The sequence below is a fragment of the Carya illinoinensis genome, chromosome 14, assembly GCF_018687715.1.
Source record: "Carya illinoinensis cultivar Pawnee chromosome 14, C.illinoinensisPawnee_v1, whole genome shotgun sequence".
NCBI lineage: Eukaryota > Viridiplantae > Streptophyta > Magnoliopsida > Fagales > Juglandaceae > Carya > Carya illinoinensis.
Window position 1 is genome coordinate 10,665,690 of NC_056765.1, and position 16,650 is coordinate 10,682,339.

A 16,650-nucleotide genomic window follows, 5' to 3' on the forward strand; every position below is an offset into this window, starting at 1 on the left:
CAATTGTCGGCTTTTTTTTGGTTGTGGAACAAACTTGTATATATACATCTTCGTCCGTTAGAAAGATCTTATTTGCCTTCTATTTACAATGATACCATGATGCTCGATGTTAGTATTATCCTTTCTAACAAAACTATTTAAAATATATTATAATTTTCTTTTAGGGGAAATTGTCCTAGTTTATTTATCTTAAAAAAAAAAACTTATGTTTATAATCGGATATATTTTAAGATATATATCTTCATATCAATTATATGATATCATAAATAAAAATAATATATTTGGAGCTCCATTAATATATTATTATCTTTTGTGATTGGTCTAGTCTTTATTATAGTCGATATTTTTCATAGACAAACGTACAAAAAATAACACTCTCTGTCTAAACAAATCAGCCTTAACCTTTACAAATAAACGTCTAAGAAATGAACTATTTTTTTATTTTAATTAAAACAAAAAAGAAAATAGTAAGATAAATGTGAAAAATGGTAGATTATAGTTTGAACTAATTCCAGTAGAGTTTGGAATCTGTGATAGCCTATGAAAGTACCACGCTTATCTCTTTTCAACTACAAATATCAAATATGAAAGATTTGATACATGGTGGCTTAAAAACCATGCACAATGATTTTCACAAAACCACAACTTTCTTCCAAATGATTTTCAACTTATGAATCTATTTATATTGCGTGTTTCTCTCGAAAGTTGCTAAAAAGTTGTAGATCAGTCTTTCCAGCCTTGAAGGAAGCAAAATAAAACTAAGTAAAAGAAATTTTGATAGACAAGATGGGTAAATGGAGGAAGGAGACTACCTCCTCCTTCTATAACAAAAATCAAATTTGGAACTCTTAATTTTTTACGAGACAGAGGGAAGGAGGTGCCTAAGGTTTTTCCAGAATTTCTCTCCTTGCATATCATATTAATTATATAATAATATTATTGTAAAATAATATTTAAAATCTTAAAATGTACAATTAAGTCTCACACGTTTCATTTGATAAAAAATAGATAAATTTAAAATTTACATAAAAAAAAAAAAGTTATTTTTTAACTAGTATAACCCATGCATATTTTTTTCAAAAGGAGTTCATAAAACTTGCACTCTCTAAAACTATGTAGCACTACTAACGTGCAAATTAAAGCAACTACATGCAAATTCGTAGTCAAAACATGATTATTTACGTGGACATAATTAATATAGGGAACTAGGATTGGTATTTACATATGAAGAAATTATTTTAAGGATTCCAAATTAATACCAATTATACGAAATCTAAATTCCATATTAAATTATTAAATATTAGGCATGCAATCATGCACATCATGACATGCATCAGGACTAAAATAATTTGATTAATGGTTTTTGACGCATGATTACATGAATTTGCGAACATAGATATAAATTCATGTGTCAGGGCGAGGATTATTAATGAATCTTACGTACGTATTTTTTTGCCATATACACACAATTCAATACAAAATCAAATGGTCAAAAAGACATCTGCATGGATCGAATCTGTCTAATTAATTATAAGCTCAAAGTAACATACATGCATGGATGCATGCCTATTAATCTAGGGTCTTGTCGAAAGCATTGTGTAAGATTGTTTTAAAGTTAACACAGGCAACATTAATGGTAGTCCGTAATTGCGATCATGTGTTGGAGAACTCGTGCGTGCGTGCACAAGTACATGCATGCTACGTACGTGTAGGATGTATTTTTGGAGTATAAATAAATAATTAATTTTGTCACTTTTTATCCATTTAAATTTTTAAAAGAATGTGCGATATTGTATATATGACCTCATGTGCATGGACCTCTCATTGGCCCACGAGACAAGTTGGGCCTTAATACCTCTAGGCCGCTTTTGTTATGTGAGTTCCTTTGGTGTTGACTAGTTAAAGGATCGATTACTTAATTACTAGTGCTTCAACCTGGATTAGTGTATCGAGCTATGCCTTTCGGTAATCGATGGTACTTTTAATTTGATATGCAATATCACGAAGTTTAGGTTTTCTCAAGGGAATGAGATATCGAGTTCCTGGTGTTGGCATCATTTCTTTGCTGCTATTATCTTAGAGCTTTTAGTTTAAATTTCTAGACTAGGACTATTCACTCCATCCGACCTGAAAAAGTACTTTTACGACCCAACTCAAGTTGATTATGATTTATTTATTTATATTTATCAAAACCCTCACCCTAACAGTTTAAATCATCCTTACCTTCAGTCAGGAAGAGAATGAGAGAGCGAGCGAGAGAGACACGGATTGAGTGAGTGAGAGATAAGAGATAATGAGAGAGAGAGAGAGAGAGAGAGAGAGAGAGACTGAGCTACGAGATTGAGATAGAGCCTTAGCTCGAGGTAGGGCTAAAAACCGATGCGTCGGCGTCAGTTTCAGCGCCAAACTGAAACCCCACCGACGTGGGAGAGGGTTGCTTCCAATTGGCCAAAATCAATCGATTAGGGGAGAGAAAACTGATGCCATCGGTCTAGACTGCGTCGGCGTGGTCTTCGGTCTACCGTCGGCATCTCTGTGACGAAGGAGGGAAGTCGCGCCGTCGTTTGCCATGAAATTATTAATCTGGGAAGACAATTGCAGAAAACCTAAGCTGAGGAAGAAGGAGGGGCTGGGGACGATGAAGAATCGCATTTTGGAACGACGCGTTTGGCCGTTCCTTTATATTTCTTTTCTGTTTTCTGGATCTAAAACGACGTCGTTTCAATATTTTATGAGTGAAACGACGTCGTTTCTATATGTAATAAAATGAAAAATATATATATTTGAACCGGTTGGCCGGTTCAACAGTTTTTCGCATGGAAGAACCGAAACCGAACAAGCCGATATTAGTTTCTATATATTTAACTCGACTGCTGACCGGTTCTTCGTCGGTTTCGACCGGTTTCGACAGCCGGTTTCCGTGGGTGGAGGTCGATTCCTCAATTTGGTGTACAGCCCTAGCTCGAAGGAGTGACAAGACTGAGAGATGGATGGGCGTTGCGAGACTGATTGAGTGAGGGAGCTACGAGAATGAGAGAGGCCAGAACACTAGGGTTGGAAGACATATTCAACAAAATGGGTAAACAATGCCGTTTCAAATCGTGTATAAGGTAATTTGGGTCTCACTTTCGGGTATCGAGTAATACATAAATAGTCCTAAACCATATCGGAACCAAATCAAAATTTCCCATTTCCAACCCATCCTGTTTCAGGTTGGATATTTTTGGGCCAGAAAATTCAATCGGTTTAGATATGAGCTTAAATGAACAGTCTCATTTCTAGTTTTATATGGGTATATTTTATTTCGAAAAAGTAAATTACTCTTTCTGATTCTAGTATATACTTAGATATTTCTTCATTCTCTATTAATAAAAATGAAATTTTTGAAAGATTTGGCTTTGATGATGTAATAATTAATATTGTTCTTTTGTGTTTTTACACTTTAACTTTACTAATTAAGTAATAAGTTTTAGGCATGAGCAGTACTTTTTTAAAAGCTTCTAGGCCTTACCACAGTTGAGGCCACAATGCCACAAGCCAGTGACAACAGAAGACGCTAGAGAACAAGCATCCATCTTCAGATGCTGCCCAGATGACATACAACACCACTATCCCCTAGCCCACATCATTTTTCCTCTCGGTTACACGCAAACACGGTATCTACATAAGTCTCTCTCTCCCCTTCTAAGTTAAACACTATCTCTCTCACCCTAGTAAACGTTTGTCTCTCAGTTCATCCTTTACAGTGGATGTTATGTTCGATCTTAAATTTCGCATGGGGTCTCTAGAGTACTTTTGCTTCACTACAAGGAATTTGATTTTTTGCAGCGCTCAAAACCGTTGCTAAACCTACTGAAAAACGCTGTAAAAACTCAATTGCAGCGTTGAATAGTTCCTTGCACATTCGACACCGTAAACCCTTCTTTGTTGATCAATAGCAACGTATACAAAAAAACGCTGCAATTAATCCTATTTGCAGCGTTTCCAGTTCGTTGTAAATACCAAATCATAACGCTGATAAAGGTGTTAACATTCATTGTAGAAAGCGCTGTAAAAACTCCACAGCAACGACACTACTCCTTGCAAATGTGAAAATAAACGCTGCAAATACTAAAGATAACAGCAGCATTAGGTGTTAATGTTGCAATTAATCAATATTACAACGCTTTAAAATCGCTGTAATTGAAAATAAAACGCATTCATTCATTTAAATCAGTTATTTTAATTAAATCTGAAATTTAGTGACTGACTTGACTAATTTAATTTTCCAAAGACCATGATCCATTGTCTAAATTATATAATTGTGTTAATATCAAAAACTACAGTTAATTACTATTGGACACAATTCAATCAGTACCTATCGTAAGTAACGACCACACTTTTCAATCAATCATTAAGTAATTAAATATTTTGGTTTCATAATAGGAAATCCAAATATTCCCTTATATGCACTGATGAATATATTGGATCAAATTATAAAGCATCACTTTCATGTAATATAATAAATCAAACACATTCATTCATCTAAATCCGGTTGGAAATTCACATTAATGTAGTTATGGGCTATACATTGGGGTGGACCAATTGGAACCAAGAGCCTACAACTTACAAATTACAGAATATATAGAACACTGCAGTGTTTCTAAACATGGAATGAAACTCTTAACATTCATTTAGCTATTTTCACAATGTCCTCAACCTTTGTGATAAGTAACGAATTAGTAAACTAAGTGCACCTGGGCATTGTTCCAGAGATAGAACAACTTCATCACACCTGCTTCATAACGGGGGAATTCATTATCACATTTTTTTCCAGAGGCCTCACTCTTCAATGATGGACCTGGCAGTGATAAATATTCATGACTACTCATATGATTGCAAATCAGTATGTATAGCAGCACCTAGGTTAAATAGTATATCACCAAAAAATACTACTTAAGCTTTCAATGGATTGAAGCTTGATACCTAAAATTTTTTATGCAACTTATCACATTATATTATGCCAATTAATAATTTTAACATTCTTTGTAACTACACTATCACAGATTTGGACATAACCATTATAACAAAAAAATTAAAGGAAAAATATATATTTGAGACATAAAAAATTTCTGACATAGACATAGTTATTGAAGAGGCGCATAAATTTAGAAAGCTTCGTTAGTCACATCTTAAACATTGTAATGTTTAAAAAAAATCCACTAATCTGAAACAGTGTTTGGAAGGGATCTTCTCAATGATATCTCATTGATTCTGGTCTTAATATGTTAAACAATCCCATTTTGTTGCAAGAAAGGAGAAACCATGCCAGGAGAAAATATATGTGTATGATATATTTCTGTGAAAAGCCATTATAACCTGCGGCATATGTATAAAGACAATGGCTCTGTTTATATTCTTATCTTTGCCACCTATTTAATGCAACTGAGAGGATTTAAGGAATTCTAGTGTCAGAGATGGAATAAGCTTCCATGCATGCCTCTAACAGCATAAACAACTTACAAAATATTTTAGAACCTAATACCTACACTAACAAATGATCTATGGTAATTATCACTTCTTTTGAAGAACTCTGTATCTTCTTTGACAGCGAAGTGATATGTATCTATTGAGTAAGTACAAAAAGCCTGCCTTGGAATCCAATATGCAAGTATCCGTTAGCAAATCAGCATTACTGATCTCCGTGGAACACCTCAAAGTATCCCTTGAATATTGTTTGTTAGTTTGATTTAGTTAGCTGTGACAGAAAGGCCTCTTCCCTTTCTTGAGGCCAAATTATATGCAGCAGAACCTGAGCCTCTTTATTTAGACCATTGTTGTCTCTGCATTACCCAAAATGAGCCCATAGATTCTCCCTCTTTCTTTTTAATCATGGTTTAGTGGAGTACAATTCAGTTATAATGAACCTAGATCCTTCTAAATAACTGTTGTAATTTAGAAGATTCAGTTAAGCAGTCTACTGAAACTGTAAGTTCTTGAGTTAGCTAAAATGGGTATTAACTGGGTATTTTTGGAAGCTGAGAACTCAAACTCAGATCTTGGAGGTTACTGCAATTTAGCATGTAAATCACAGAGGCCTGTTGTAACCTGCACTATCAAAATGGGTTCTCTACTTCACAAAGAACCCATTAGTGGCTTGTTTAGCATACAGCCACATCTAAGAGAAGAAGTGTTAGCAACTGCAAGTCCCAGTGTCCACTATTTTGCATTAAAACTGGTATTCTAAAGTAGTATCTGCGCATGGTGATACTACTATAAACACTAACCTGAGTCTAAACAACATCCATCACAACTTCACCATCTCCAAGTAGTTTAATTAGCATATAGCCATAATCAACTCTAGTTACATGCACTACCAAAGACCCAAAGCAAAACTGAATATTGGATTTTGTAACCAATATTCAGTTTCTGCCCACTGACATCCAAATAATTATCATTTTCCCGAAATGCTGCCCACTTGATTTTATAAGAGAGATAGACCCAGGGAGAGAGATGGAGAGAGATACATGCAATATATCTCAATAGATTTTTCAGCCAATCTTGGTAATTTCCTTAACAGATTTGGCCAAACTAGGTACTAAGTTTGGCCAATGTGTTTCCTTCAATAGCAGTTCATCCACTAGTCTCCAATAAAAGCATTTAGGTAATTTTTATATTGCAACATGATTTTATCATTTGGATTCTGCACAGTTGAAAGACTCACCCTAATCTCTACAAGTTTTATGCGAAAGATTAAAGAAACACATGTGATAAAAACCCAACATGTTAAGGTTTGTATGTTAGCAAGGCTTTACCTTTTGTCAAGAGAGATCTAAGTAACCCAACTTAGACAGTTGAATAGCTAACTACTTGTTCTACACAAAATGTCAACATCCTTATTAAGTTAGAATCTACAATTTGAACTCCACAAAACATCCCTAACACTTCGCTAGCAACCCTCATCCACATTCACATATACTCAATATAGAACAGCACTTCAGTACTCAGTTCACAAATATTGCAATATAAACCTCAATCACTATGTCTGGAAAGAATGTCTTTTTTATATTGTATATAGTTCTCAAATATAGGTACAATGCCAGATTTCAGTTTGATATGGACATACCTCTTCGCCTGCAGAGTTTTAGTGCTTCATCTCTTTTTAAGTTCTAAAATCTGCAATTGATCCACAATTTATGTCCAGATTTGGACTTCATTAAATAGAGCATACAATCTATTTAATCAAAGACAATAATACTCCCACCAGTTCACTAACGTTGATGCTCTTTCATTAAATATCCATTAAATGCCATAAAATGTAGGTGCTTAAAACTCATGTAGCTTGTAATGGTGCACAAAGAATTCAAAGAATCTCCATTTGTTGTTCTTTTTGTTTTTTAGAAGGGTAAAATCAAATTCTAATTTTTGGGACATGAGTGTCCTCCCAGATCACTCTCAGCAAACATTCCAAGAATCTTTATGCTAACAAAACAGAAATTAGATTACTGCCATATTAGGCCAATTTAGTATGTTGGAAACTCTTATCTAGTATTAGAGTCCAACCTCCCAGATTTCCAGAGTTTTGAGTAAAAGTTTACAGCTCAAATTTCACCTTCTTAGTAACACTTGATATAACCTACTGATATCAAGCCTTCCTTATGGAAGCTAGAACTAGTTTAAAGGCATCTTCTATGTGACTGAGTCATGCTGACAATTAAAATCTTTCATTACACTAAAGAGTTGGAGAAGCCCCCACCCAATTTAACTAAAGAAGGGTATATAAAAGTTGACCACCCAAACTGCATTTATATTTGATGTTCAATCTAATATAAAAAGCATTGTGATTATCTAAAAAACCTGTAGCAGTAAATTTTTTACTACCCTCAATATCAAGAAGCTCCATTGTCTAATCTACCTTATTATTTAGTACTCGATCCTGCAACAGGTTCTCTTCAAATATAGGAATCATTAAGCTGGTCTATAGTTAATACATACTGCATGAGGCAAATCTCCAGCTGAACTGAATTATGACATCCACACATATATATATATATATATATGTGGACTCATAATTCTCTGAGAAGCTGACAGCTGGAGTGTTTTCCCAGCAAGTCTTTGCATGAAAAATTCACCAAGGTAAGAATAGGTAAATAACGATTGAAACCACTTACACGAGCAGAAATTTGGATAAGATTTTCAAACTTCTAACTAAAAAATGATGTATCCATGCCTATACATCAGAACTCAAATATGAATCTTATTGCTAAATATAATTTAGCTGAAAATAATTATAACAAAAAGTGGTTTTAATTTCTTTGCAACTATTGGCTATGGTCACAATCTCAGTACACAATATGCTTTATCTTAATACAATCTATCATAATGAAGTGACTTGATTCAATCTCCTTATGGTATTCCATTTCCATATGGGGGTTATATGGTAAGAGAGATTGTGAGGAAATACACATTGAAGATGGAGTTATCTATAGACCATCTTTGCCTACTTCATGCACAGAGAGTGTAATTAGTTAATTGACCCAAAATCAATTATAAAGATGATGGAGGAGAACAATGTGATTTCATCACCTTATGTAGCTTGCCCATCCATTTCACTGATCCCCCAATCTTAGGACATGAATGGCCCCTATAGTTTCTAACAAAATTAAATTATAAACATCATCAAAAACACAACCACATAAGTTATAAATAATGTGTAATTATACATATGACGTATCTAGTGTAATTTATTGAGATTTTAGTGAAATCAATAACAAAGCCATGTGAACCAAGTTGACATGTAAACAGTAATAATTTAAAGGATCAATTCTTGTGCGTTTACCATACCTCAAGAGATATGAGACCCCAATCACTCCAACTGAAATGGATGCAAGATCCTGTCCATGTGCTGCAAACCAAGCATCATCTTTCCTACTACAAAACCAAAATACATGAATATAGAGGAGCCACAACCTCTCTACTATAAATATATTGAAAAGTAATTACAGAATCATGCATTTTCCTGACAACAAGTTATGGATTTGAACACAGTGTTTCTAACAGAATTTGAGAATTATGCCCAAATCTCAAATCATTAATAAAGTGAGAACGATGGTAGCCTTAATGAAGGCTGTGTGATATACAAGAAGAATTAATGTTGCAATGTTGCATATAAAGACAAATGTAAAATGCATATTATTGTACCTTAACCTTCACCACTTTCAACTATGCTAATTGATAGCCACTAATCCAACTAGTATATGCTATGATGTATGACAAGGAATGAAATGCTTACTTAACTTCAAGAATTAGTTCCATCTACTGCACTGAGTATAATCTTGATGATACTTCTTGTTGAGGGGTGCTGCAACATTCTGCTATCGAAACTACCAGTCACAATCCCATAAACCCCCTCAAGTGCCCAATGCCTCCCACAACACAAAAGTAGTGATCTTAGCTCCATATATATATTATATGTGATTATATAATATATGTGTGTTGTCATATATTTATATACCACCCAACATCTCCCACTACCAAAAAGTGCCCAAACTACTCAAAAAATTCCTTGTAATTATTTTGACATCGATGCTCACGGAGTCTCTCTACGAGACTGGAGAGACTCCGTGTAGGACGGGAAATTCAGGAAAAATGACTGCATCAGCTTATCTGTTTCATTTTGCCTCTCACGAAGTCTTTGCACTTCATCCTGAATGGCATCAAGTTGCGTCTTGTACTTCTCAGCATCTTTCCGGTAATTCTCAGCATCTTTCTTGTAATTATCGGCATCTTGTCTATGTTTCTCAACCAATGCAAGGTACTCTTTTTCTCTTTGGATGTCCCGTTGTCTTGTCGACTCCGGGATGACCATCTCTCCTAGCCCCCTTGAGTATCCTGGTCTAGAGCCAAGGACCTCCCTAAATACACTTGCAGCTGCTTCGTTGGTGCGTTCCTCAGGCGCGAGACCATCCAGCTTCCCAACCATCTCATTCTGCACGTGTAAATTTTAAAATCGTTATCGGTAAGTCATGTTGTGACATATGAATAAATCATGTTCAAATACCAAGCTGGAAACCATCCTTTACAACCATAAAAATAGCCTAACACAATTGAGAAATACTCACATATGTGGCTTCAGTTGCTGAGGTGACAAATTTTCCTTGCTTCTTTGACCAATGAGTCTCCTTATAGAACTCCACCAAGTTCGCATTCGCAGCCCGCTACATAGTCAGTAATTTTGTCAGGTATATGTTCAATACGGAACATTTAACATATATCCTTCTATTCTTATGCACATATGTTTGGTTAACCACACATACACATCAATACGAAACAAATGCATGTCTTGTGAATCAACATGTACATTTCTTAATGGGTGCAATTGTCATTTATCCATTTTTTATGCAAGTAAAAAAATGGATTGAATAAGCTCATTTGTGGCCACTCCCGTGCCTCACTAACAAATTCAGATTTTAATTTAAGCGGTCATTCTAACCAATTTCAACATCGTATGTTAAATAAGTTGTCCCCAACTGGAGTATGCCACATTCTAATTTATCATACGTTAAAACAAATGTGTATATGGCATGGACCTCAAATTTGTACCAGCAATGTTGTAATTTATTTATGAAACTACCTTTAATGCATTACAAGTACTAGAGAAGGGGGTACCCAACATGTTTCTAAATTTTATATAAAACCCTTAAAAATGTATAATGGAAGTCGTGGACCAGTAATAATTGCACCAAATGAATTGTGATAGAAAGCTTATTGGAGCATGGGTTCTGACATCAACCCATTCTGAAAAAGAATACATACCTTCTCCTCCAAAATCCTAACAAAGGATTTCCGGCCTGCTGTGTGGTTGATGGTTAACGCTTTTCTATTCTCCCGGTTTTGTCTTGACATTTTCTATCATTAAAACCCAATGTCAGCTTACCCAATACCACATAATAAACAGACCATGTAAAATGGCGGGAGAATTGTGCCTCCAGTTTTATATTTTGAATAACCATTATATACCTTAAATTCGTCGCTTCCCCACCTCCGACACAAGGTAACCCAAACATTCAAGTCAACCATCGAACAACCAGAAGCCAATGCTTCTTCGTGGCTGTTATATGATTCGTATTTTTTGTGTAATTGGTGATGGAATGCATTGAACCTCTTACGCAGCTGCTTGAGGACGGTCAACCTATGATTCTCCAGATCCCAATCCAACAAAAAATCACCCTACATGAATACACATCACGTTAACATCATCTTGTATTGTACGCCCACTCCAATTAACCACCATGAAAGGCATCATACGTTACCTTCACACGGTCGGCCAGCTCATCCTTTTGTGCTTGTGGCACATCGGTCCATCTCGCATAGCTCATGTCGCAATGCTGTTTTATTAGTTGCGTAACCCGTGCCGTGAATATGGATGAGTTGGTACAGCACGGTGCCGTTTCGCCATCATTAATCTTCAAGATCAATTTTCCGTTCCTTCTCATCTTCTCGAACTCAATACATTTAGCAGGCCCACGTCTCCGTCTGGTCTGTTCCTGGTTTGTTGCGGGCCTTGTGGGGGCAACCGCATCTGTATTACAAGATAACAAAATGGAAATTTCAGTCTTCATCAACTTTTGTTGTTTATACATGTCCTGGCAGTTTTTTTGTGAAAATAGAACAGAAATATAGTCATCGTACCGATATTCGCTCCGTTCGGTGGAGTGACAACTGTACCCACATTGTCTCCGTTAGGTGGGGTCACAACCGAAACAAGATTGTCCCTGTTAGGTGGTGGTTCTCTTACGGGTGACAGAACTCGGCTCGGCTCGGGTGGGGGCATTTGAATGGGACAAGGAGGCTCCCATGGATGACTGGGAGGCTGAGTTGAATCATCCGAGCCTGACTGATCTTCATTTGAACGGCTGTGGTATGAAGCAATACGACAGCCTCGTGGGACATGGCGTGCTCTAGATGAGTATGGTCCAAATCGACGGCCACGGAAACCTCGGCCAGCCCCTCTTCCTCGGGAACTACCTTCCATCGTGTCACCTGCATTTATTTACAACACAATTTAAGTTAGGACGAATATCCAACCGACATATCAGTTGCATGGGATCCACATTAAATAAAAATGCCCAAAAAATTCACAATTCTCTTTTTTATACGACTAATATCTACTACATATATTCTATTGCTATATTTTGTGTAATACACATATATAGCAATCCATCATGATTCAGTATTCAAACAATATTGAATATTAATGATGCATGAATGTTTAATTGTTGAATATTTTTCCCACAAACACTTCAAATGAAGATGCCATGCATGGAAAAGGGCCTTCTTTGCCAACTATAAGAAAGTACACAATTGTCGAGATATTTACCTCCGGGGTTGATCCTCCTCATTTCTTGCATATTTCAGTTGGGAATAGTCAACTTTTTACAGTTATCGTCTGTGTGGTTCTTAAGACCTGGTTACTGGTCATATAACAACAATAAGCCCACATTGTATAATGAATATCATGTATATATATATGTAGTACGCATGATTTATATTTAATTTCGCTATGGACTTGGAGCCAATTAAAAAATACAACAGCAGAGAAAAATATATGATATCAATTAAAATATACAAAATGATTAACAAAATAAGCATATACAAAGGTTTGAGAGGAAACAAAACCAGTAGCTGTTAAATTCCTATTTAACCTACTTCACCTCATTCCATACACATGCATGCACAAGCTAGTAATTACAAATTACATTAATGCATTGCTAATAATTCTTTCATTATAGATGCCCCTGATCATTCATAGTGTGGGCATTACGCATCTGTAGGCGATCTAACAAAAAACCCAAATATCAAATATTCCATTACTTGGTCCAAATGGTGAATCAAAACTAACTGTGTCATTATAACTTAGTTCATCTGAAACATACATGTCTTACGAAATACTTTATATTGTCCATATAAAGATTACAAAAAAGGTAAACTCAATATTGCAAACAAAGCAACGATTTTAGCTGGAGGAATAGGCTGATAGCGACTCCTCGTCTGTGAAAAGCTCCTCCTCATCTAAAGATTCCCCATCACCAGTTACCTCTCCTGAACCAGAAGCACTCATGCCATCATCAATAAACTCTGTCGACCTTACATTTTGACATGCCGAACTTGTCAGTTCTCGTGCATCAATCAAAATAGGTTCTATATCATTCCTATTCAATGGAGCTGACACTGGACATGCATCTCACTGCAATGGTGCATAATCATATGACTCCTCAGTTTCTTGATATGCATCATCATCACTTGATGATGATGATTCATTATCTTCTGACAATCTTGGCACCAATGGAATATCATATACATTCCTGTTCGTGTACTTTTGCACCACAAACCATCTCCCTTTTGCCCTGATATCTCTGATGTAAAAACACTGGGCAGCCTGGCATGCCAACACAAATGGTTCGTTCTTATACCAAGTCCTGTCCATGTTGATACTGGTCATATGGTTATCAACTCGTACCCCTTGTCTTGGATCACCAACGTCAAACCAATCACACATGAACAAGTACACCCTACGCCAACCCATGTAGTGTAACTCCACGATCTCATTAATAACACTGTAAAAGTCCACATTATTAGTACTTTCGTCTCTAGTTACCAACACCCCTGAATTTTGTGTACGCCGCCGAAGTTCACGTTGTTTCGTATGGAACCTGTTGCCATTTATAATGCAAGCAGCATAGGATGCAACCCACCATTCAGGACCGCAAGCTAACGCATATAGATCATCGGTAACACTAACTGGGTTAGTGTTACGTTGGTCCTGAACCTACAACAATACATAGTAGTAATGTTATCACTTATTGTTTTTCCAACTTAATCAGGAAGGATCGGGTTCATCTAACTAGGGAGGGAAGAAGCTAACTTACACGTTTCTTCAACCAAGTTGGAAATTCAGATTGATGTGTTCGATCGATCGAAATTTGGTTGTGCACCTTACATTTCTGATAGTGCTCCCTACATTTGGAGATCACAAAATCGCGGATCATTATATGTAAGATTCGCTAAGGACATACAACATAAATAAGTTGTCCCCATAAAGCCATAAAAAATTATGTTTGCTGTTTAGAGATAATGAATGCTTACTCTAGGTAGGGTCCAATCTCAATGCAGTTGTTGAGGACGTACCAAGTTGCTTCCGTTAGGAGTTTATCTGATAATTGCCAGTGGGAAGCTGTACCCATGGGACGAACTTTCTGGTTGAAGACTTTGAACCCATCTATATTCTCAGCTTCACCATCAATGTTGCGGTCCGTTCGACAAAATTTCGTCTCAACATCTTGTAAATACAATGAGCAAAATGTCAGGAATTCACGATGAATGTAGGCTTCGGCTATTGAGCCTTCTGGGCGGGTTTTATTCTTAACATACCGCTTGAACTTGCCAAGATACCTCTCAAATGGATACATCCACCTGTATTGTACTGGACCCCCAAGTAGGGCCTCGCGAGGTAAGTGGACAGCTAGGTGGACCATGATATCAAAAAATGATGGAGGAAATATCATCTCCAATTTGCATAAAATTGTAGCAATATCAGTTTGGAACTGAGATATTTGGTCCACACCAAGGTTCGGGCACACAACCCCTTGAAGAAGGAGCACAATTCAGTCAAGGCCAATGCAATATCCCTCCGTAAAAACCCCCCAACAGCAATAGAAAGTAGTCTTTGCATGAAAACATGACAGTCATGGCTTTTCAACCCTGAGATTCTACAATCTCGTACAGAAACACAATGCGAAATATTCGAAGCGAAGCCATCTGGAAATTTTACATCGGCCAGCCATGAACAAAATTGCTTCCTTTCGTCACCGTGTAATGTATACGATGTATGTGGCATTGTAACACGTTCACCTTCATACTTCAAATGTAATTCTTTTCTGAATCCAAAAATCTCCAAGTCACGTCGAGAATTGATATTATCTTTACTTTTACCAGGCATGTTCATTAAAGTGCACAATATGTTATCGAAAACATTCTTTTCAATATGCATGACATTTAAATTATGTCGAAGACGCAGGGTTACCCAATATGGTAGCTTGAAGAAAATGCTAGATTTTGTCCAGTTCAACTCTTCAATAGTGCGTTTTCTCTTTCGATGAGATTTACCAAATTGCACATCCCCAAGCATCAGCAGCTGAGATAAAACATCAGATCCGTCTAATTTCCTTGGTGGTGGTCGATGATCTTCTTTACCATTAAACAAATGTTTTCTCGTTCGCCACATGTGCTCGGGAGGCAAGAAACGACGATGTCCCATGTAACAATGTTTTCGACCATACTTCAACCACTGTGATTCTGTGCCGTCATTACAAGATGGACAAGCCAATTTTCCTTTTGTTGACCACCCAGAAAGAATTCCATATGCTGGAAAGTCATTGATAGTCCACATTAAAGCAGCGTGCAACATGAACGTTTCCTTTGTGGAGGCATCATACGTAGGTACCCCATGTTCCCAAAATTCAAGCAGTTCATCGACTAACGGTTGCAAAAACACATCAATGTCATTACCTGCAGATCTTGGCCCAGGAATAATGAGAGATGTCATGAAGAATTGGTCCTTCACGCACAACCACGGCGGCAAGTTATACGGAACCAATATTACTGGCCAAATGCTATACGGTTTAGCCATATTGTTGAAAGGATTGAAACCGTCACTTGCCAAACCAAGTCTTACATTGCGAGCATCCTGTGCGAACCAACTATGGTCGTCATCAAATCTCTTCCAGGACTCTGCGTCTGTAGGATGTCTCATACATGACTCATCAGTTGGTCGTTGCTCTTTATGCCATCTCATATCACGTGCTATATTTGCGGACATGAAGAGACGTTGCAATCTTGGCTTCAAAGGAAAATGCCTCAACACTTTTTGAGGGATAAGACGAGCCCCGTGTGTATTAGGCACCCACCTTGAAGCTTTGCAGATAGGACATTCATTAAGAGCAGCATTTCCCTTCCAGAATAAGATGCAATCATTGGGACATGCATGAATTTTGTGATAATTCATGCCCAGACCCCGCTCCAATGACCGGGACTCCTCATATGAATGTGGCAATTCAGCATCAGGAAAGGCAGACCGCAACAGGTTAAGCAGCATATCAAACGACTTTATTAACCAGCCACCGAGTGTCTTGATGTGTAACAACTTAACAATGAAGGAAAGTTTTGAGAACTTTGTACAGCCTCCAAAAAGTGGACGTCGGGCATCCTCCAGTAGCTGCTCAAAAGATGAACTTGCGGAGGGATCTGGTATTGATCCACCAGTTGGCAATGGATTATGATGATCTTGGGGAACATCAGCAAATGTGCCTGCCCGAATGTCATCTAACATATGGTCCATGTCATCAATGTACTCATCGGCATAATCAGCAATACTATCATCGTCTTCGTCATTGTAACTTCGTGTTTCCTCCTCCCCATGAAAGATCCACTGGGTATAATTTGGATTGATCCCTTTCATGAACAAGTGAGTCTCCACATCAAATATTGGCAAGAAGATTAGATTACAGCATGAACAGCATGGACATCGGATGCGATCACTTCCTCGGGAATGGTTTCGTGCCAAGTTAAGGAAAGTGTTAACCCCCTCGGCATATGCAGGTGAGCGAAATCTAT

General features: G+C 37.0%; 1 protein-coding gene across 1 annotated transcript; it reads right to left on the minus strand.

The window, feature by feature from the left end:
* Window positions 1-14,539: 14,539 nt before the first annotated feature.
* On the minus strand, window positions 14,540-16,375 carry LOC122293557. Its single transcript, XM_043102113.1, has one exon. It carries the CDS (start codon window positions 16,373-16,375, stop codon window positions 14,540-14,542), a length of 1,836 nt encoding a protein of 611 aa, XP_042958047.1.
* Window positions 16,376-16,650: the final 275 nt, after the last annotated feature.